Consider the following 23,285-nt stretch of genomic DNA (forward strand, 5'->3'; position numbering starts at 1 on the left):
ATCTACCATTCAATTCAAAATAGACACAATAAATTGAATCTAATCAAATGATTTGATTCAATTGTTGTAGCTCATTCAATTCAAAATGGACACACTAAATTGAAACTAATCAAATAATGCGATTCAATAATTGTAGCTCACCAAATGCAGTGTGATCTACACCATTAGATCAAGATATGTCACTAATCTAATTGATTTTAATTATAAAGACAATCAAGTGTCTGCATTACCTAAATGTAGGGGGAAAAAAAATTAATGATAGCAACCAATAAATAAAACGATAAACTATTAATATCGTACTCATTCGAAATATCTTTGACATAGTATACACTAAAATTTCAAAAATATAATTCTCATTTGAGTTCTATAAATTACCTTTTAAATTAGTTATCTAAATTATTGGAACAGAAATATTTTTGTTCATTGCATGAAATTTTATTGATTATTCAGAATGCATAACTTGGTAGTGGCATAAGTGGTAACAAGTCCCCGTGATAAAGACTTGTTCTTGAAGATGCTTAATAAAGAAGTCTAGGTCTCTTGAGCAACAATAAAATCTGCAAAGTAAAGAAAAGGGTCAATTCTTAAAAGGTAAAAAAAAATAAAAATGAATCAACACTTCGCAGTACACAACTCTCATCGACACTGCGCAACGTAAAATAAATCAATAAACGCTTAATTTTTCTTATAGGAAATGGAAGGCGCTATGAAGTAACAAGTCGACAGTTAACGGATACTCAGAATCCAGCAAAGAATTTTCTGGATGAGCACAAGCCATCACACAAAAATGGCATTTACCTCGTGGATGACAGATTGGTTTCACTCCTTGTATTTCATTGTCTCTTTCTCAAAACCAATTGTAGGGAATTGTTTCGCATAATCTTCAACTTCCAGACGCAGCTTATTGATTGAAGATTGATGAACATCGGATTGCATAGACGTCACAAAATCCTTTAACTTCGTTCCTGAAGATCGTGACAAAGTATATATTAGAATTAAACTAGATGAATGGGAAAACTCTGGTTACATCCATTCCTGACATGTATGTCGCTCTGAACAGAAAGGGAAAAGGTAGAGAGAATAGCAGAGCTATGAACCATTTGTATCAGACTTAATCTTGAGGGCTAACTTTACAGCAGCATCAAAGAACTCTGCAACTTTTACAAAGTCTTCTTCAATGAACCCCCTTGACGTTAGAGCAGGAGTTCCTATCCGATGGTAAGGAGCTTATCAAGATTTTTTTAAGTGATCACAAATCAAATGGCTGCTGCACAATAAATGCGAAAGGCATACCCATACGAATCCCTCCAGGTACCATGGCAGACACATCTCCAGGTACGGTATTTTTATTGGCAGCTATATGTACAGCCTCCAAAACCTTTTCCACTCTTGATCCATCAATACCCTGTATGAATGAAGATCACACCCTAAAACATTTTACAACATTAAGATTTGACGAAGGGGTGTAGAGGAAAGGGAGAAGTCATAGAGATAGTAGTCCAAGAGAACTTTTTAGAGTAGTTAAATATCATGACAAAAAGATGAAAAACTTCGGATAGAAAGTCACGTTGCCATTTTTTGACATGCATTTCATTCTTAGTTTTCTTAAGCTCCACAAATAAAAAAAAAAAACCAAAGATATTCTTCTGTATTTACTTTGCTACTATTTAAGATCAAAAAGAGCCTCAGAACAAAAAACAAATAAAGATTAGCGCTGATTAAACATGGAAAATATGCAATCCAATATGCTGGCACAATTCAAGGATTCTCCTCAAAATTGTAACATAAAGAGCTTGTAGATCATTAAAAGTGTATGTTCATTGGTGTCGTCATGTAGTCAGTGAAAGTACAAGTGAAACACTACTTAAGACAAAATCAATTATTCGAAAAGCCAAAAAAATATCACCTGAGGAAGATCAGTAATATCTTTATACCTTGTGTCTCAAATTCACCAAGACGAGATGATTATCAGTTCCACCAGATACGAGCTCATAGCCTTTCTCTAACAAAGTCTATAAAGAAATATAAACTTTTGGTTGGAACTTTGATACTACAGGCATACTAGCACATAAACTTGTTCAAAATCTAATCTAATAGTTGGAATCAAATTTGACACTATCAAAATGCACCTATTCCAGAAGACTAGCTTGGAACCTATAGACGAATGAGATGTTGAGGTAGGCAACAATCAACATTGAATGAAAAGAGAGTCTACTCTATGCGGGTGTTACCTCTGCAAACTTTGAGCAATTACCAAGAACCTGCTCCTGATATGCTCTGTATTCTGGTGCCATGGCCTACACTTAGATAATAAAGAGAAAATTAAACAGTCATTTTTCATGAAAAATTTAACGCAAGGAAATAAAATTAACCTGTCTTAGTGCAACCGCTAAGGCAGTTATAGTGTGATTGTGAGGTCCTCCTTGAAGTCCGGGAAACACAGCTTGATTGATTTTGTCCCCATAGTCATACATCACCTGTTAGAAAAATTATAAATGTAAGTATTTCTGCGCTATGATTCTAAGAACTAAATTTATTAATCAGGCTGCAAGAATTTATCTGCTACCCCACTAGCATAACCGCATTCAGAGAAAGGAAAACAGAAGACAACGTTGGATAAACATGATATACAGGCACTCTTGATAGCAAATAGGAAAAAAGACATGCAGAAGATGAAAGTGATGAAAAAGAGATACTATTTGAAATACACACTTCTTGTCCTTGTTTGTTTGTCTCTTTCACTCCTTTCCTAAAGAAGATCATTGCTCCACGTGGCCCGCGCAAGGATTTATGTGTTGTAGTTGTAACTACGTCGGCGTACTCAAATGGTGATGGGATGACCCCACCAGCAACCAGTCCACTAATATGTGCCATGTCAGCCAACAAGATTGCCTTTTGCTTGTCACAAACCTGCCAAATCATTTATTATTATTACAAAATCAGTCGATTAGATAAAAATGAAAAAAACTCTGATGAGCATTTGGGAACCACATTCATTCATCAAATTTACCTTACGAATCCGTGCATAATCATAGAGACGAGCATAAGCACTTGCACCAGCAACAATCAATTTAGGCCTGAAAAGCACTGCACTTTTTTCCAGCTGCAGTGACACAAATTGACTCTTATACAACGAGAACAGGATCAAAGACGAACAGTTATTTGTTTTACAGTGCCAACAGCTTGGTGACAATATTAAACCAAATAACAAAGAATAAACATGCAGATCGTGAATGACAACATTATAAATATTGCAGATAAATCTGAAATGTGTAGCCTGGGATTGAAATAAAATGAAGAATGCCTTGAAGATTTCAATCTACAATATCTCTCTCACGTCTTTAACTCAATATACATGGCATGGGTTCATGCTACTAACAAAAATCATCGGAGGGTTTCAACCACAAAAGAATACAAAAAGTCATTGCCGTATTTAATGAATATTAATTGAATCAAATGTACAATTGTAAAAGAAGAGTAGAAGACCATTTTGTGTAATGTGTGCGGGAGTATGGGGGTAGAGAAGACTCAAAGGTGACAGATAATGATTATAAAACGTCGATAGGAAATTCGAAATATATTTGATACTCCCATACGATGACTGTATACTTGAAAGAAAAATGAATAGAATACAAATTGGTATTGATGGATTTGAAAGTCATGATTTATGACAGGAAGAGCAATAATAGTTAGTTTAGCAGCAGCACTAATAAACACATGAAATGGTTCAGGATCCATCCATGTGCTTGGTAAACAGTAATGGCATAAATAGAAATTACATTTACCATATTTTCAGTCAAAGATAATCAATAAAGAAGGCAAAGTGCCTTCAAAGCAATTTTAAAAAAGAAAATGAGGAACCTGGTCATAGTCAATATAGCCTGTGCTTTCATCCAGTCTGTAGGGCATTGTCTCGAAAAATATAGACACGGCACTTATTTTCTTTGTGTCAGTCTGTAACACAACCATCAAATTTAATTAAGAGTTGATGGAGGAGACTCATACATAGCATAAGTCGATTCCAGAAGCTAAAGAAATGGAAGCACCTGATAACCATGTGACAAATGACCACCGTGTGGAAGATCAAGTGCCATGATTCTTTCATGAGGTTTCAGTAAAGCGGTATAAACTTGAAAATTGGAAGGGGACCCAGAAAGTGACTGTACATTCACTGTAAAGATAAAGTGTGCAATACATATGACGAATAGCACATAAGGTTACCGAAAAATCAAGCTGAAAGTAATTGGCTATACTAGAACAAATTCTTGTTTTAATGCCGTTGAAATTTCAAGCTATATTTCATCATCCAAACAATGGTTGGTTAGAAGCTTGGTAGGCAGATAAGGGTTTAAATTGAGAATCAAACACGAATACATTATGTTCTCCCTATAAAATGCTTCGTTTGCGACAACAATCAACAGAAATTAAGGGAAGAATTATATATGGAGTACTAAATAGATTCTTATAAAACTATGCAGTGGAACCAGTAACTCACAGTTCAAAATATAAATTTAGAAGCATTTGTTTTCAATTCACTCTGATCTTCCAAGTGTGAATACTTAAGATTGATCAACTTACATATGTAAGCCAAAGAGAAATGTTTTGAATTATTAAACTCAATGTTCTTGAGAGAGGAAATAAGGTTATAAACCTGCGTGCTTCAAGTTTTTTAGCATGTTTATAACCACTGAAAACACAGTACCCAAGGTATTCTCAACATAATTCAAGCACAACCACCTATATAGAAATTTGGTGAATATGGTTCTTTTTGTCAATAACAAGGAATTCTTAGTGTTTTGCTCAAAGTGTGAGTTTACTACATGTTATAAGTTACTATGAAATACAAATGAAAAAGAGCTAACCTCCCCATTTTTCAGGATCCAACTGAAAAGCTTCTAAGGCGCGCTTCTGGCATAAAGTCTCTGCCATGTCAATGTACCTTAAAATATATAAATTCAGTATACTTGTCAATCAACCTTGGGAGCATTTACGTTGCTCATTAGTGGATCTAGTTTTGAAATAATGAGCGTGTTCTACCATCAAATTTAAGTAGTCATGGATTTTGTCAGAAAAAATATTTCGAAAGTTATTAGACACCAATGATCTATGCCGCACTTGAAGTCTTGAACAGATGCCTCATCTTCAAGCTTATAGGCATTGATGAGGCATACAGTAGCATGGCGTTGTCCGTCAATGTCACCAATCAATATGTTAGCCAGAATGTTCGTGTTTGTCAAAAAATAAGTCAATAATTAATATATGTGTGATAGTAAAATCCTCATTTAACAAACTATAATATTTTTTTAAGCCTGCAAAACGAAACCAGACATACTCATTTCCTCCATAATATCTGGCTCCAGGATACCCTTCACTGTATTTGTTAGTCATAACTGATCCAACAGCTTGCATCACCGACAACGATGTAAAGTTCTCAGATGGAATAAGTTCCAGTCCCTAAGATAAAAACATTAATTTAATCTAAGCTCGAGATAGCCAAAAAAAAACAATTTTTTTTTCCCACAAAAGCACATCTTTACAAAACGGAACTCAATAACAATATGCAAAAACAGAAAAGACACACACAAAAGGATGTATATTTACGTATCTAAATTGAGAAATGCGCATACCTTCCATTGCCTAGCCTTCTCTAGCTCAATAATGTCAGCAATCTCTGGATCCACCTCTTCCAGAGGCGCATTCAATTGTTTGGTCCACTGCAGAATCGAAATTCGAATTAACAAAAAAACAAAACAAGATCTAACCAACTCAGATTAAAAAATTACGGTAACACGGGGACTCTGCTTCTCTGCCACGGCCTGATTCGACAAAGTCGACTGTTGAAGAAAACACCAATAAATACAACATCAAAATAGGTAGAATAAATGCAATCACAACACTTGAAGAATCAGATTCCACGAAAATGAACCATGTAACAACGAAACGAGGTGTTGGAGAGCGGACGCAGGGGCTTGATGGAGGAGAGCCTTCTGAGTGCCATCGCCGCAGCTGCCATTGCTTTTGCCAATCAGCTTTCGCTTCTTCCAATCGCTAGTGCTGATTATGGGGTGTTTGTTTGGAATCTAAAATCTTTGCTGTGTTTCCAAGGGACCGAGAGAGAGAGAGAGAGAGAGAGTGTGTGTGTGTGTGTGTGTGTGTGTGGGAGTTGGTGGGAGATGGCATACATACTGTACACTCGAAAACTTTTATTATTATTATTTATATGATTAATATTTAAAATTAATAAGTGTGAATATTTGAATAATTATTTAAAATTATTGATATAATATAATAAATATATTTAAATTTAAATATTATTATAAAAAATTATTATATAAAAAATACTTATGTCTTTTAAAATAAACTCGAACAAAAAAATGACATAGAGTTCGATTATTTTTTAGTTAAATTGATTTTTTTCAAAAAATGTTATTAATAAAAATAAAAATCATATATTCTTTTGTTTATCAAAATTTTAAACAATAAAAAAACATTTCTAAATATTCAAAATTTATGTAATTTATTAGATAAATAACTTTTGATTATATTTTAATTATGAATATTTTAAAAATATTTATACAAAATTCTAATTAAGATAAATAATAATGATAATAATAATAATTTATGGATTGCTACAACACTATTTTAAATAGTTGAAAAATGTTAAATTACATAAAATTATATTTAATTTAATTTGATAGTAAGAGAATCAAATACAAAAGTAACTCAAAACTGACAATAATAATGGAAATAAATAAAATTATATAAAAAATACAGAATTATAATTTATATTTTCAAGAGACTTTAAATTCAAATTTGAATTTTTTAAAAAATAAAAAAAATCCACATTTAATTATGTATTTATTTCACATTTATTTTCAAATATTTAGTATAACATGTGAATACATCAACATTGATAAATATATTATTTTTAGCAAAAACTTTCCAAATGACAAAAACTTTGTTTCATATTATTATTAATATTATATTATTTACACAAACTTTTACATTTATTTAACAAAGTTATGATGATTCATTAGAAAATTTATCACTTCAATTTTATTTATAATTTATTTGAATTTAATTTTTTATGCTGTAAAATACATGATTTAAACTTTTTTTTAAAAAAATAATGCGTGTTTTCAAGTCTTATATGTGTGTGTGTGTGTGTGAAGCCACCTTATCTATATATTTCTCTTATAATATAAATATACAATGACAAAATTACAAAAAAAAAAATAATGAGAAAATATGAAATAAATTATAGAAAACATAAGAATTAAATATTTTTTCTTAAAATTGGAAATATAATATAACAATGAACGGTTGTTTTAATGAATAGTATTTTTAAAATTTATTTGTATATTTTTAAAAATATTGACAAATATAAATATAATATTTGAGTTGTTAAAGTTTATAAAACTTATTTATAGGAATTTATAAGATTATTGAGGAACTTACTAAAATTGATCAGAGGATAACATTGTCAACTTGTAGTACAAAAATAATAAACAGGGTGTGTTTAACAAAAATTAGAGTGTAAATATTATATATATATACTGCATACACTCGATCATACGTCATCAATAGTCAATCTTCAAAATTAATATATATATAAAAAAAATTTTGATAAAAGATATAGTTTTTGTTTGAATTTATCATATTTAAAATATAAATTTATGTTTTCAAACTGGAAATATATCGACAGTAGAGTTAAATATACAAGTATCTGAGAGAGTAGAAAGTCAGGGGCGGAGGGCCGGAGGCACACTATTATTCACCCGGGCTAAAGCCCGGGTGTTCCAAAAAATTTTAAAAATTTTATATGTAATTTTTTTTATAATTTTGGATAAATTTGATATTAGTCTGAGTAGATCAATTTAAAACATTAAAAGATTTTAGAGTTTAAAATTTTAGCTCATATATAATAAGATTCCTGACTACGTAATCCAACAACTCAAGGCAATGTTTGATTTTCATTCCCCAGATGCATTTTCCTTTTATTTCCTCAAAATAAAATAAAATATCTTCATTTCCTCGAAAATATATTTATATTAATAATTTCTAAATTTCTCAATAACAATAATCGTATTTAACTCAACTATTCACCACTCTATATCACGTTCATTTGACATGAAAATGTTTGGTTTTTTCTTTATATATATATATATATATATATATATATATATATATATATATATATGAAATGTAAGAAAGAAACAAGTCCAGATAATTCAGTCCAAAATCGATAATAACAGAAATTTAATATTTTTAGGCACATGACTGTTTAAAAGATTTCACAACACTGTTCCGTATGAACATTAAGCACTTCAATGGGAAAGCTGGTGTCAAAATTTCGTAAAATAGTCAGTTACATTCAATGCTGTGATAGAGATACACTGAGCACAAAACCTGAGGGAGGGGAGTGTGGGGAAACAAGGAATACCATTCTTAGCTGCAAACCGGTGAAATCTTCACATCTTCGACTAACGCGAACTCGTTTCTGAGGATCATTTACGGTGGGTATAGTTTTTAATGACAAGCAGTTTCAAACAATAATCATCGTAAACTACTTCGAGCGTTTGGTTTTGTCAATGATTCGATGAACCTGTACATCCACTTATCCAGTAATCCTGTCAGACAAACCATGTATACCATGAAGAAAGTTCGTTAGTCGCAGATTCATTCCACGTTCATAACAAGAACGTCTTGGTAGTTGGTAGGTTTTATGTTCAGAAATGTATTGTCATAATTATCTACATACAAAAACCAAAAGGAAACTCAATATTCTTTCTGTAAAAAACCCAGGAAAGTTTTTAATATTCTTGACATTTTCAAAGGAATTCTGAATATTTCAGATATCTCAAGTAAATTTTCCAAAATTTAAGTGGATCAAAGAAAGGTGAAAAGAACTTTATTATATTATCCATTTGACAACCAAATGTTTCATCACGAGACAGGATACTCGATAAAGTTCAGATAATACATACGTTAGGTCCCCACAAGAAATTCACATGAATTGAACATTAAATTTATGAACATTGTATATAAAAAGAAATCTCTTTTGAAAAGAAAGAATTATGTCCAATCAAGTTAGGGTGTCATCCACGGTACAACATAAAAGAGCAACTGGGGGGGTGGGGTTGAGCCTAAACTCTGGCTAGAAAAAAGAAGCCAGGACCAAAAGTGTTGCCATCAGAAAATTTGCATACCACGAAAATACTCAGGGATGATGACATTTAATATTGGTGCAGATTATATTCTCTCTATAAAGCTTAGCAAAGCATCACTCTTTTTCCTTACGGGGTAATTGAGGCTCGTCCGAACTTACATTCGCCTGGCTTTACATCCACGCTGAATCATCAACTCACGCTCAAACATAGATTTTGAGATGGATGGGCAAACTAATTACTCCAAGTTCCAAAACTAAGTCAATTATTTAAAATTATTTTGCAGCTATTCATAATTCAGTCTGTTGAGAAACGCAACTCTAAAACTCAAACAAGAAATACCAACTACATCAATATTTGAGTCAGATTGCCTCATTCTTGTATGTAATCGATACACGAACAAAGACAGTCAAATATGGCTTATTGTCGAATTCTAGAGCACCAGTGCAGAAAAGTGTTCGGGAAATGGTTAATTAGTTAAACGTTCAAACATTTTCCACATTTTAAATCCTATCCAGAATCCAGATAGTGTATTTCAGTAATTATGGAACATCTAATTGGAAAGGACATAAAGAAACGAACCTGTCAAGGCAAATGTACCACCCAACACAGCACAAAGACGTGTAACAAAATGCAGAAAACTACGGCGTTCTTCCCTAATTGTCACGGTAATTGGTGACAAGTCATACAAAAAGTAAACAGCTACAGCCGAAAAAAATGATATTAGTCCTCCAAACAATGAAGCAGATAATCAGAAGGAAAAAAAGAATGGAATGAAGAAGGTGACACATTATTAACTGAACAAAACTTACCAGGCCACATCTTATCGACCTCAGTAATAGGAGAAAAGTACTCGGTGACAGAGAACTGATTAGTGGACAAAACTTTCTTTGAGAGATACTTGTATTCAGTTGGAACAATCTAAATCATAAGAAAAGCAAGATACTCAAAAGGGAGGACAAGAAAGCAATTGTCAAATTCGAATTTAATCATAATATAGACAAACAATTTTACGCCAAGCTTTACTTTGTCAAGATATTATGATTACCCTGGTTCATCAAACTCGAGAAACTCATACTCGAGCATAAGATGGTATAAGCGTAAAACTGAATAAAAACTTAGGGATGTCTCTAATTCCAAAGAGACTCTCATTATTGGATCGAAGACACAATTAGCCAGTTTGAAAGTATTATTTACAGATCATGAAAACAATTGGTAGGAATAGGAAAGAGGACAATTTCTGTTCGCATAGGCAGCAATGTAGCCCCGAGGTTAGTTCGTGGAGCACTATTGTAATAAGGATTCAAACCATGTCCTAATCCACTCAAAAGCATGTCATACTTTTATCAACCACACATCAGCATCATATAATAAATGTTAAAGTCTTGTAGTCGCATCGAAAGTGAGCCACAACTCATTACCTTTATATAGTACTTGAATGTTCCACTTGCTGCGTGCAAAATTCGTACTGTATCATCAAGTGGGTTGTGTATACCAGGATATTTGGGCCCAAAAGACAGATCATGAATCGTATGACTCACATTGACATGGGAAGCACCTTCAAAAATCTGCAGAGAATCATCTGGAATAAATACATAAATCTACCTGAACAGGGTTGAGTAAATTTCAGCACTATGTAAATGCCAATATATAAACTCCTGATCAATAAAGCCAACTGCAGAACATCGGTTTAGAACATTCAAACTTTTGCATGCAAAATATTGGAGTAACGACAATGAAGAAGGCATAAGGCATTTATGAAGAATATGCACATAGTCACATCTAGAAGAATGAAGTCTTGTACACTTGGTCACATCTGGAGAAGGCATAAGGCATGTACGGAGGGAATATATAAAGCATCTAGATCGTTGCTTCCCAGATATTTTCAAAGGTTTCCAACTCATCTCACCTCCATGAGTCTAATCATACTCTTCGGAAACATCATCTCTACCAGCATGGAAGTATGATTGTTACTTTAAGTATGTTAAAAAATATGATTGGACACTCAAATTTAATGATAAGCTGAGAACTTACCATCTGTGCAACAAAAATATTCAATCCGTGCACAGAGATATGGAAGTTCCCAGCAACCCTTTGCACATCTAAAACCCCGTATACCTGCAACAAACAATAAATTAAAGGAACAAACAAGGGGTGGATGTCAAATTGAAGGTCTTTCCTCTATCATTGTATTCTACGAAATTAATAAACTAGCATGCACAGGAAGATTCTGCCAAGACACTAAAATGAAGCAGAAACAGAAAGAAAAGAAATGCATACCCGACAACCTTCGCCGACAGATATAGCGTGCTTCACCTTTTTAATTAACTTATCAGCATCTTCGTCGAGACTGTGGGATTTAGCTTTGTGGTCAGATTCTTCATGGTGATTTTTATGGTCATCTGATGATAGATATGTATAGAATTGTGTCACAAGTCCATTAGCATGATGCCCACAGTACTTCGCGAATAATATACAAGCTCCATATAGTAACACTTTTACTTCTATGAGTATAAGCAGAAAATAAATACAGATCTAGCACAAACTAAGACCCAACTAAAACAATGAAATTGGTGTGCTAAACAAATTCGGGGAGAAGGATTGAATGCATAACAAGGAAAAGAGAAACATGTTACAGAATCTTGCCATGCAACAATAACTAATAAATAGAAAAAAAAATTAAGTAATTTCTCGTTCCAAGCTTCACATACTGCAATCACATTTCAGACTGTTAAAGTTCATATTAGACATTAAATGTCGATGCACGAGGCAACACAAATCCCCTTTTTTAAATTAACTTTTTTTAACTAGTTTCCATCCAAGTGACCAGAACAAAAGAACAATTATGGCAATCCTGATAATAAATTGTCGAGATTCACACACCAAACGACATATTCGAGGGTTTTGATGCCCATTATCTGGATGAAATGATGGAATCAAAGCAATGCGGTCAAAGACAAAACTATACGTGATTCAAGAAAGGCCAAAATAAACAAGTATGCTTGGAAGTTTTATGTGGATTCAATTCCGCAATTAAATCAATTGGTTAAGGGCTAAATCTTATTTTAATTACTAGAAAGACCTTTATTTATTTAATTTTTGTACCTTACGTTTTCTAAAACGAATTATATGGACTAGGCTGATAGTATTTTTAAGTCTGTTATGGTTGTTTTAGTTCACAGATGCATATATAAATGCAATGGGATGAAATTACATAAGAATTGGAACCATGAGAAACAAGGGATAGTAGTTTTGCCGATGCCACAAATTATGTCTTGCTTAGAAGTTAGTTATTATCTTTCTGTTTTTTTCTAGGATTTATTCTCCTCCTAAGTCATTTGTGGCTAGAGGGAAAGGGGGAATGATGTACAGAATAACAATAAAGGTTGTCGAGGAGCTGGGAAATGGTATAAGTTCTCATGTTTTAATAACTATTAAATAAAACAGAAAGGAAGTTGTTACCTTGAAGAGTTGGACTACCAAACATTGTTGAATCCACACTACACACACCGTGAAGAAAAAAGCCTCAATTTTCGCAACATGAATGGACAAAAGAGTTCACAGTAGGGAAGGCAACGGGCCAGGGAGGGGGCGGGTTTGTCATCCCCATCTCCACCCCTGAATTGCATACACACCCCCGTACCCGTTTCTTTCGGGTTTGAAGCCCCTAAACTGAACACACGGGGATCAAATCTCTATCTCCGTCCCCGTCCCCGTCTCTGCTTCAAAAATAGTAATGAGACGGGAACTGGGGCAGGTTAGGGGAATCACAGAACTCGAACTTATTATTATTATTATTATCATCATCGGGGGCGAATCCGGAAATTAGTCCCCAAACCCGCATCGTTTAGAGCTTTACTCGCGGAGCCCCGAATCCATAGAGAAAATTGTCATCCTTATTTCACAGTCATCCTAAGAACATGTAAATGTAAAAAGGAAGTCCTGATACTCGTAAACATGAAAATCATTTCCTCTCCATCAAATTGCCTAATTTGAGCATAGCTGTAGAGAAATAGTTACTAAAAGATTATTTGTATCAGCCTTAATACTTTTTACTAATTTCAAAACATGGCAAAACAAAGAACCTCTCCAAAACTCTATTTTCTAATAAGATTCATGTAGTAAAACCATCAAACGCCCATTTACTTTTCTTGTTCATGCCCATCTGCCATTACATTTTAAGCAAGCCTATTAGCTTATATTCCATTGTCGTGCATCAATTTAACATGTTTCTGATTACGTGAAACCAAATCATCACAATTAATAGGCTAATGCAGAGAGAAGAAACCTGCAATTTCGTAGAACACACATGAAGATAAGTGGCTTAAAGGACTCCATTAACCACACATAATCAAATGTAACATCTCAATTTAAAGAGGTGGCCAACTAGCAATGCCAACATCAAAACATCCAGAAAACAAATTCACATTCAAGAGCAGATCACACAGGTAAATTGAATACTGCGCAAATACACAAGTACATTGAAATGTTGAATGTAAACAACTTTACTTCGGTCTTCAGGTATAATTATATTTCTCCAAAAGCATGTTGTAAGAAAAGAAACATATTGAAAGGAAAGGATAAAAGCGATATTGTAAATGGCGGGAGGCAGTGGCGGGATGGAAACATAATGAAAGGAAAGGATAAAAGCAATGTTGTAAATGCGGGAAGCGGTGGCGGGGGGCAGTTGAATTTTTTTTAGCAATTTTTTTATTGGTAATTATATATAATCATGCAATGTATTTACAAATAATCATAATTTTTTATGTAATATATGAAACCAAATGTTCCTGCATAAAAAATCTTTAAACAAAATAATACAATTTAGACAAAGTGCAAATAAATATATAAATATAAATTAACAAGATAATTAAGGAGGTGGTTGATTGCCCGAAGACGGTTGGAGGCGGTTTGAGATAGGTGTTAGCTGATGGTAGAGGACCTTTGAAACTAAAAAACAAAAAAGAGTGAGGTGTTTTTATTATATCCAGGGTTTTTAAAATTGATTGATTTGACTGGTTTTAAAATTATTTGACTTTGACAACTGGCTAGGATTTTAAAATCATTGACGGTCGAGCATGCGGCCATAGAGACCGCCTTAGACAAAGGCAGGGTGATCGAGGCCTCCTACCACCTAGGCCACCATTTAGAATACCGGATAAAAGTAATTTCCAAAATCTTAAAAAAAAGTTCCCTCACGAACTAACCATGCCCGTCAGATGCATGTTCCTTCTCCACAAGGTCTGACAGATACTCTGTGCCAATAATTTGGCCATTATGATTCAAGCGAAGCTTCAAAAAAAAAGGAGGTGATCACAATCAATGGCAATTGGAAACATGACAAAAATATTTCTCACAGAGAGATGTACCAACGAATTAACATCAAGTAAACTAACCTTCCATATATTTGTGTCAAGATCGACTTCGTGCTTCCCCGACATATCAATAGCGTCAACACTTAGAACTACAAGAATCATAGAGTTTAATAGCTGACGGCTAGTATCAATCAAAAGCATAATTCCAAACAATGTGTATGAAGGCTAACCATCACAAGGCAGAGATGGGAATGTCATATTAATGTGGATCGGAAGTGTTTCTCCACGTTTTAAGTCAACAGCCATCTGCCAAAGCATAATATGCATATTAAGAACCCACAAAAAGTTGTGTGTATGCAGATTTACATGCAAGATACATGTAAGGTATTGATAAAAATATTTAATGATAGTACACAAGTAGCGAAGTACATAATTGAAAATGTGGAACTTGAGAACAAGAAAACTAACCTCATGCACTGTATCCGTTGAAAGATAAAATGTCAACTCATGCAAGAACAATGTAGCCATGATGACTAGTCCAAAAATGGAAACTAACAAGAAAAAAAGAAACTTTCTCACCTATTCATGTCACGGAATTCAATAAACAAACATTGTTTCATTATTTTGAGCCCACATCATTAACACTTGATTTGATACCAAGCAAGTTGAACCGTGTGAACCAGAAACGAACAATTTTTCATTGACGTTATTAACATCTCGTTGTTTATAATCTACAACTATCATATAAAAAAAACTTCATGTCCGTTATTCACATATCTCTACTGGGATAAAAACAAGGCTTTTAAGCTAATAAAGGTAGAGGTAAAAGCTTGAATAACAAGCAGTATAATTCCAGATATTTAAACCCTGACCAACACACATACAAAATGAAGCACCAAGTCTTGAAAACACAAAATCGAGCTACACTTCATACTGCTTGTGAGGGACCAAAGACGTATCTTCCTTGATTCGCATAGAACCTATTGGGTTTTTCATCAGACGTGCGCAAACGTTGACTCCCAGTTTAAGACGGGCACAATGCACCAGGCAATATGGATCCTTTTCCCCCACTTGAGACCACCATTTGAATGTTATAAGACCACAATCAAAAATATATTCAAAACCGTATTTGTTTTAGTCCCACAAGGCCTCGATTTTTATGGAATATATTAACTGTGATACTTTTTCTTCCAGGGATTAAATTCTAACCCTTGAACGGCCCTCTCTTCTACAGCTATAAACAACAATAAAATAGCAGTAAAATTTCATATGGGAAAAATAAAGAAACCGAAAAAAGTACCGAGGGCCCCAGATTTCGTCTTCTGTAGCAAATGTTCTTCAGCGCGAGGAAATGCATCAAGACTTTTCAGTACTTGTTTAAAATTACCCATCTTTTTGTTGTCTTTTAACCTATCTCCGCTTAAGCCAAGATCCCCCCAATGAAAGAATAATGAAATCACCGCTCACTGTACAGAAAAAACAAATACAGAAATTCTGTCAAAAGACAGTCCAAATTCAGAATTAAACAAACTGTGTTATCATTATCGTTCAGCTCCATTTAACTTTGTCCTCCCCCACTCCGACAACCTAACAAAAATGAAATAACCTGCTCAATGCATGGAAAGTAGCAAAATTTGGTCAACAAAACATTCTGAACACCATAAATTAACTTGGCATCATTTATCACTATTTAACGCTCCCCGCACCCAAATAAAATACAATGTCCACGAAATCATTAGCTTATCTCCAAACCAATAACAAGAATAAAAATAATAATAATAAGTTTTGCAGGGCCAACAACCAATGTCATATTGGAAATCGAATCAATTTTCCATCGTCTTTTACCTATATTGAACCTTATTTTCCCCAAAAAAAAATTACGAACAACCATTTTACTGCATAGACAGAAATCCAGTCAACAAACAATTCGGGATTCGAAACTAAATCATTCTTCATAATTTTCTATGTATATTCAACCCTAACCCTTTTTCAGAATAGAAATTGAAATCAGCATACTAACGTATAACAACAGAGAGAAAAAAACTGCATACGTAGAAAGAGAAATCACCTTCTGTTGGAGAGGAGAGTCGACAATGTTCGCCGGCGATATTCAGATGGAGAGCGATTGAATATGCGTGATGGCCCAAATCAATTCGGGTGTGTAATTAGCCCAAATTTATAAGTTGGAAAGCCCAGTCATATTAATATTGATTCTGATAATAATTTTCAAGTGGATGAATATTTAAAAAAAAATTGTATTTAATAAAAATAATAGTTCGATATTATATCCGTGATGCAAGTCGACTCGATCCATAACCGAAATGAAAAATAATATTTTTTACATTAAAAAATAATAGTGATTGATTTCAGTGATGTGATTATAAAATTCAGGGTTTTAATAGATATTTGTTATTTATGTTATGGGGTTTACATAGACTCATTTGTTTAATTATAATTGAAATTTAGAAAGATTTTTTGATTGAAAAAAATAAATAAATACTGATTAATTTTTATCTCAATTTGTATTTTCTTATGTATGTCATTGATAAAACACAATTTTGAGATTCAAATATCCAGAAGCGTTCATAACACGAATTGAATACCGTAAGGAATCTTGCTTGACAGATGTGAGTTTATCTAATAGTAGAAGTGTAAGATTGTAAATTTGTATTTTTATCAGAATTAAGTGTTGTGCTAAATTATTTGTCAATTATTTCGAACCAAGTAGACATGATCGGGAAGAGATTGAGTACTCTCGGATCAAGTGATATATTTTGGCTAATGAATTTAAACACCAATTGAGTATAATTTTAAAATAATGTTCATTATTTCAAAGAAATCAATCATTACCGAACATAAATTGGATACTCACAAACCTGTGGTAAGGTTTGATATTTGGATATTAAATTCAGACATTATTCTTGTATCAATCCAGTCACAAAACATAAGATTGAATCTCAATTCAAAGAGCTTGAGATCTAACCATTGACGCATAAGAACATCGATGTTGATTCACAGTTTTCAGATGAACAACAATAAATGTAAATCAATAATACAACAATAATTTATCTGATTCTCGTATCAATCTACTCAAGACACACATGATAAATTATCAATTCAAATAGTTTGAGAGTTAATCGTTTATGCATAAGAATGTTGATTTTGATTATCAATTGTCATAGTATAATTAATGTAAAACAACTTTTGGTGTTCATAATCACCAGAAATTTTACAATTGCAAGTGTGAATTTTTGTTTTATATTGTCAAATTAAATTGGCTCACTATTCGCTTATAATTGGGCAATAATATATTAAAATTAGGTAATATTAATTTAAATCGAGTACTTTAAATTATCTAAGAGTAATGACTGCTTAAGTTTAGGGCAAATCAAAAAAATTAATGGATAATATTACACCAATAATAGAAATCTAATCATACCATAAAAGATCCATGTCGAGAAAAATTAAAACATATGTTACACCTATTTTAAATTTTATATTTTAAAAGATCCATGGCTTGATTTAGTTTATGTTCATCCCTTGTTTTGATGTTTATCTTTGGGAAAATCTCACAGGTCGTATTTTGTGAGACATATCTCTTATTTAGGTCATCCATGAAAAAATATTATTTTTTATGCTAAGAGTATTGCTTTTAATTATGGATATCGATAAGATTGACTCGTCTAACAGATAAAAATTCGTGAAACCGTCTCATAAGAGACATACTCATATCAATATTATATGATGTTTTAATGCCTATTGAAATTTATCTATCTATAAAAAAAATTAAATTATGTTTAACATAATAAAATATTTAATCTGAAAAATAAAAATAAAAATCGATCAATCAAACCAAGTCTTTACCAAACCAAAATTCTAGGTTATGGATCCAAAAAAAAAAAAAATCATAAAGGGAGGCGAGGAAGGACTGGGAATTAATACTAAAATTTGATGGGCTAAAACTTATAATTTTTAAGAAATTGTAAATAAAATCTGTCAACTTTCGTGACAAGTCAATCGCCCGACAAAATAAAGGCTCAAGTAATTCCATACACATATATACTGGAAATACCAAATCGTATAAACAAGGGCATTTGATTGTGTAGTACACAAACAAGATCTTGGACATAAATGGAATTTTCATTCCTTTCAGCACACCAAGGCAAATCAGATGCCTGAGATTGATCGTTTCAGAATGCGACCCTCCAAAATTAAAATATAGGGTATTATTCTACAACAGTCAAGAGAGGAACCTACTTTAAGTTGGAGCTCAATCGGTATAAGTTTCTTGCCTGCTTCGGTCCTCGGGTAGTCTCCTCCAGACCGTTTTCCCACAATGTACTAAAGTGAATATTGCCATGACATAGAGCAGAGGTATGCCAGCAATGCAGCCCCCGGATGCAAGATTTATCAAGGTCTGTTGAGGAGCCAAAGTTAGTTAAAAATTTCAAGAAATACAGTTACTCTCCAGCTACTGACTTGAAATTTCGCAAGATACTTTGTGTTCAGTTAAAATAAGCTTGATCAACGGACTTCTCAGGAATCAGGATGACACGATTCACGTTATAATTGACAAGCAGTTAAATAGCAGAAGAGTGCTTGATAAATATGTACAATCAGTTAAACAACATTATTTTTTTCATAAATGTTGTTGCACACGCACACATGCACATATATTGCCAAAAGAATTTTAGTTCAGATGCTACAAATAAAATTGATAAGTAAATATTTATAAGGACGAGAATTGTCCTTACAAGCATTCCTGAAGCAATATGAACAACAGGAACAATAAATTGGTCCATTCTGTTTCCTTCTGAGTATCCACTGAATGCAATTACCATTGAGAAGGTATGGATTGTAACAAATGCAAGAGCTATGGTCGCTGCAGACAAAAAATAAATAAAATAAAATTTCCAGCTGAAAAAAACCATGTGGATTGACTTGCTTGAAGATAAAATTTATCGATCGAACCATTGTCAAATGAATGTTGCTAATTAACTAACTTCATCTTCAAATGATATTGTTAAACAAACTTAAAGATTGTCAACCTTGGTTGTTTAAATCATCATGACATGTCACATCATTTTAGGTCTGATCGGATTAAGTGAAGGCAATCGTATCAAGTGAAGGTCACATGCAACTGTCTTCAGCAAAAATAAAAATGATAAACCATTTAGGTTTTAATGACACTTAACATATTGTTCAAACCAGGTGGTGTTGCAACCAACAAACTACTTACCAGAGACCAGAAAAAATGGCATATGTGAACATTTTTCTACATAATATGTTGCTGGTCCAAATGCAGGAGTTAGAAGGCTAACACAGAAGAAGACAGCATGCGCCACACCATGACCCATACCACCAGCTGCAAATCAGGTGTGTAAGACAAGCATTTAAAAATAGAAATACTAAAAAACTAAAAAGAAACTGAATGCATCATAAGGATTGTCCCAACAGCACAACTAAGTTACAGATGAGAAACCTTTGCGCTGCAAAAATCTGAAAAAGGGAGCCAGTTTCCGGATTCAGTTTTTTAAAAAACCAGCAGCATCTAGTGCAGAAAGGTGTTCACCCCAAGTGCAGGCCACCGTGACCAGAAAGAGGCACAAGATCACATACACGTGTTTAAAAAATCAGCACCATCTTGTGCAGAAAGGTGCTCACCCCAAGTGCAGGCCAGCACCATGACTAGAAAGAGGCACAAGATCGCATACATGTGTACCTTGATCCTAGAATAGCGCCTTTTATGCCTTTGACAAGAATGTGATCAATGAAGTTCAATTTTATTTTCTTGTAATCAATAGCTTATTAGGACATTGATTTGAATACTTGGGGATGTGCACGATGCCTAGAAATTGCATAGATGTGTACCTTGTGCCTCGGATAGCGCAATTGAAGCATTTAAGATAAATAAAAATAAAAAAGTAGAGAACACATAAACTTAGCTATTGAATGAGCATGTCAGTGTTTTAACCTAGAATTTGAACCATTTTGTTCAAGGAATTATTTCGTATTTTATCGATTGAACATTTAAATTATGCACTATTTTTTTTGGATTTTGAAACCTATATTATTAAATTGATGCTTTTCCAAAATTATTAAGTTTTTTTTTGTCAAACTGAAACAATATGATTTGTTTAAAATCGTGTTTAGGAATTTTATTTGAACTTCAGTTTTTTCTTTATTTTAAAATTTGAAAAGATTTCGAACATAAATTACTAGTTTAATTATTCAAATCAAATTCAAGAAATTTATTCAGGGTAGGAGGGTAACTACCAAACTCGCAGATATATGTACATCAGTACATGCAACACTTACCAAGAGCAATTTGCATTTTATCTGTAATAAAAAGCCGAGGCTTGGAGACCCTATCAGCAAAAGCATCAAGTATATCTTCCATCTTCCTAATAAAAGTCCACATAACAATAATTAATATTGCAAGACCGATGATTATATCGGAGATAGAAGCCAATTAAAGAAACACAACTATGCACAAGGAGCAGAAAATAGCAGCTCCGTAGATTTTTTGGGAGCATATCCAATTTAGAAAAGCTGGAATAGGTTGTAATTCATTATCATGCCATTGTTATGCATAAGGAAATCATATAAACGGATTGGATTCAATCATTCAATAAAGACATACCCAAAGTGAGATCTCGGTTTAAAAGCCGATCCAAATTATAGGTGGATGTAACTGGACATTCAAGTGGGGTAGTAAGTACTGATCCATATGATTCCAAGAACCATATTGATAGATTTCTCCAATTTGATATACATTTGAAATAGAACATTGTAGATATCGTACTAATAGTTGCATCATTTGAATTAAACTTAAAAGAGTACAAATAATTTGTGCTCTATGTATAGAGATTGAGGTGTGAACGAGCAAGTCGGGTTTTTTAATCTTCGAGCTCATACCTATGATAATGAATTTTACAGCCAGGTTGAGCCACTTGTTGAACTAGTTTTATGATTGATTTAATTCAAAATTGAGCACAAATAAAAGTATCCTGCATTATATCATGAGTATGAGGAATATGTGGAATAAATTTTTAATGACAAAGATAGGTACATGCTGTGATATTAAATCCGTATAAATTATATTTTATACATTCAATGTAAATAAATCATGATGGTTATACCATTCTCCTGAGCTGGTTAGTTAGTTTTCAAAAAATTACGAAAAATTCCGAGCTCGAACAGGACATCTCACAGCGCCACATTCAATGACCCATTATCAGATTTTTACCCATGGACGAATAGTTGATGAATCGCACTTACTGGTAGAGTCTCCACAGGATCAGGCGCAGGGATTCCTGAAAAGCTACAGAAGAGAAAATGAGGACAGCGTATGGCCAAACAGACACTGCCTCAAACGGTAGAAACGCTCTCCAGATTGCCGACAACGCAATGAGACTCACCAGCCACGCTAATGTACTACAATAACCAGCATAATATAAATTAGCAATCCAAATTGGTAACCGATCATTCCACGTGATACACGAAGAATACAGTCAACCAAATTTTTTTTTTGTTGAAGAAACCTGGACAGAAGTGTGAGTATCAGAAAGGGCTTCTGGGAAATAACGGCGACGAAGAGCGAAATAGATGGCCCCAGGGCTAACAGCACGTACCCAATCCCCGCCGCCACCGTCATCTTCCTTCGCGGCCTGCTTCTCTGTGCTTCTCCGACTGAGATAGTAGAATCCCTAAAAAAGATAATTCGGGGAAATTAAGCGTACATAATTTAAATAGTATCGAAAGAAATACTCGAGCTATTAAATTTTATTTTTTGTGATAATTTTTATTGTATATAAATTTTTTTAGGAAAACATATGAATTTCATTAAATTTGAACCAAATCAAGAGTTACATATTTGCTTATATGGAGGGAAATACTTCTTATACGTTATATTTTCATCTTGTATTAAGCCATGTGAAGCCAAAAAACGACCAACTATGTTGGTTGTGCATCTTGAACTTGAAAATACGAAACATCATCCTTGGCATGTTGAAATGAATGTATAACGTTCGAAAACCAGTTCACGTAGATCGCATGTATGAAAATTATTAAATTACTAAAATATTTTAATTAAATGATATTGGATGCGTGAATGATATATTTAGAGTGACTAATTGATTAATTGTGTAATTTTGATTGGTTTCATAATTTAAAAAGTTTCAGACGAATATCGGTGGTTGGTTGAGGACGGAGGACCCGAGACGATTATAGTGTTAAATATTTAAAAGCTAAATTTTTTTTTAGTTAAGAAAATAATTATTTTAAATAATTTAAGAAATACGAAATTTTTAAGGTCAAATTTAAATTAAATGGTGGGAGCAAGGAAATTATATATTATATAAGAGATTTGTTTTTAAAATAGATATTTTTAAATCTTTAAATCCGAGGCCTAATAATTTTATAAAGCTTAATGGATCTAATTTATTATTTAAGAAGTTAGGCTTAATTAAGCCCATTAATTTAATGATTAAATAATCTTTTATTATTTATTTTAAAAAAGATAATAAATAAGAGTTCTAGTATACACACACCGGAAACACACACAAATTACAGGAATTAAAGGAGGGAATCGGCCGTAACTTGGGTTCCTTGACAAGTGAAGTTTTCAACTTTATTTCTCATTTGTTCTTCGATTCGCTCCCTCGTTATTCCATCCAACAATGATCATCCGACTCCCGTGCATCCCAAGGTGTGTTTTTGGTGGGGTTTTGACAAGAGAAAAGCGTAGAAAAAATCGTCTTTCGTTCGTCACCGACGTTTCACTGCTACGATATTCGTATTT

At 33.2% G+C, this 23,285-nt stretch overlaps 3 protein-coding genes across 5 annotated transcripts; all 3 read right to left on the reverse strand.

Moving 5' to 3' along the window:
• Positions 1-269: 269 nt before the first annotated feature.
• Positions 270-6,171, reverse strand: LOC142551451 (serine hydroxymethyltransferase 2, mitochondrial-like). Its single transcript, XM_075660691.1, has 16 exons — positions 5,927-6,171; positions 5,784-5,834; positions 5,628-5,714; positions 5,333-5,454; positions 4,863-4,939; positions 4,047-4,171; positions 3,862-3,954; positions 3,011-3,103; positions 2,713-2,910; positions 2,373-2,477; positions 2,232-2,297; positions 1,935-2,012; positions 1,294-1,405; positions 1,098-1,208; positions 799-965; positions 270-557 (listed from the first exon to the last, which is right to left on the reverse strand). Exons 1-15 carry the CDS (start codon positions 6,011-6,013, stop codon positions 820-822), a joined length of 1,551 nt encoding a protein of 516 aa, XP_075516806.1. The 5' UTR covers positions 6,014-6,171; the 3' UTR covers positions 270-557; positions 799-819.
• Positions 6,172-8,326: 2,155 nt separating this feature from the next.
• Positions 8,327-16,689, reverse strand: LOC142551452 (uncharacterized). 3 transcript variants are annotated; one of them, XM_075660692.1, is made up of 12 exons: positions 16,551-16,689; positions 15,783-15,948; positions 14,951-15,033; positions 14,713-14,788; positions 14,564-14,631; positions 14,375-14,459; positions 11,448-11,569; positions 11,202-11,285; positions 10,589-10,735; positions 9,980-10,088; positions 9,750-9,869; positions 8,327-8,630 (listed from the first exon to the last, which is right to left on the reverse strand). In XM_075660692.1, exons 2-12 carry the CDS (start codon positions 15,871-15,873, stop codon positions 8,557-8,559), a joined length of 1,059 nt encoding a protein of 352 aa, XP_075516807.1. In that variant the 5' UTR covers positions 15,874-15,948; positions 16,551-16,689; the 3' UTR covers positions 8,327-8,556. The 3 variants fall into 3 exon arrangements, with proteins under 3 accessions (XP_075516807.1, XP_075516808.1, XP_075516809.1); XM_075660693.1 differs by lacking the exon at positions 14,951-15,033; XM_075660694.1 differs by lacking the exon at positions 14,951-15,033 and having other exon boundaries at positions 16,534-16,556.
• Positions 16,690-18,499: 1,810 nt separating this feature from the next.
• LOC142551454 (gamma-secretase subunit APH1-like) lies at positions 18,500-22,284 on the reverse strand. Its single transcript, XM_075660695.1, has 6 exons — positions 22,027-22,284; positions 21,764-21,919; positions 20,801-20,886; positions 19,722-19,847; positions 19,237-19,364; positions 18,500-18,899 (listed from the first exon to the last, which is right to left on the reverse strand). The coding sequence occupies exons 1-6, from the start codon at positions 22,137-22,139 to the stop codon at positions 18,753-18,755; spliced, it is 756 nt and encodes a 251-aa protein (XP_075516810.1). The 5' UTR covers positions 22,140-22,284; the 3' UTR covers positions 18,500-18,752.
• Positions 22,285-23,285: the final 1,001 nt, after the last annotated feature.

This window comes from Primulina tabacum, chromosome 7 (genome assembly GCF_025594145.1).
Source record: "Primulina tabacum isolate GXHZ01 chromosome 7, ASM2559414v2, whole genome shotgun sequence".
Classification (NCBI taxonomy): Eukaryota; Viridiplantae; Streptophyta; class Magnoliopsida; order Lamiales; family Gesneriaceae; genus Primulina; species Primulina tabacum.

What these genes read in the sequence shown, in the direction of transcription:
- LOC142551451 (XM_075660691.1), bottom strand. Translation starts at nt 6,013, where the DNA reads ATGGCAGCTGCGGCGATGGCACTCAGAAGGCTCTCCTCCATCAAGCCC. An exon ending in CAAACAAACAAGGACAAGAA is followed by an intron (nt 2,478 to 2,712) that starts GTGTGTATTTCA and finishes TTTTTCTAACAG; the next exon opens with GTGATGTATGACTATGGGGA. An exon ending in ATTGCTCAAAGTTTGCAGAG is followed by an intron (nt 2,013 to 2,231) that starts GTAACACCCGCA and finishes ATTTCTTTATAG; the next exon opens with ACTTTGTTAGAGAAAGGCTA.
- LOC142551452 (XM_075660692.1), bottom strand. Translation starts at nt 15,873, where the DNA reads ATGGGTAATTTTAAACAAGTACTGAAAAGTCTTGATGCATTTCCTCGC. An exon ending in GACGAAATCTGGGGCCCTCG is followed by an intron (nt 15,034 to 15,782) that starts GTACTTTTTTCG and finishes TTTTCTTGTTAG; the next exon opens with TTTCCATTTTTGGACTAGTC. An exon ending in TTGACACAAATATATGGAAG is followed by an intron (nt 14,460 to 14,563) that starts GTTAGTTTACTT and finishes TTTTTTTTGAAG; the next exon opens with CTTCGCTTGAATCATAATGG.
- LOC142551454 (XM_075660695.1), bottom strand. Translation starts at nt 22,139, where the DNA reads ATGACGGTGGCGGCGGGGATTGGGTACGTGCTGTTAGCCCTGGGGCCA. An exon ending in ATACTCACACTTCTGTCCAG is followed by an intron (nt 21,920 to 22,026) that starts GTTTCTTCAACA and finishes TGGTTATTGTAG; the next exon opens with TACATTAGCGTGGCTGGTGA. An exon ending in ATCCTGTGGAGACTCTACCA is followed by an intron (nt 20,887 to 21,763) that starts GTAAGTGCGATT and finishes GACTTTTATTAG; the next exon opens with GAAGATGGAAGATATACTTG.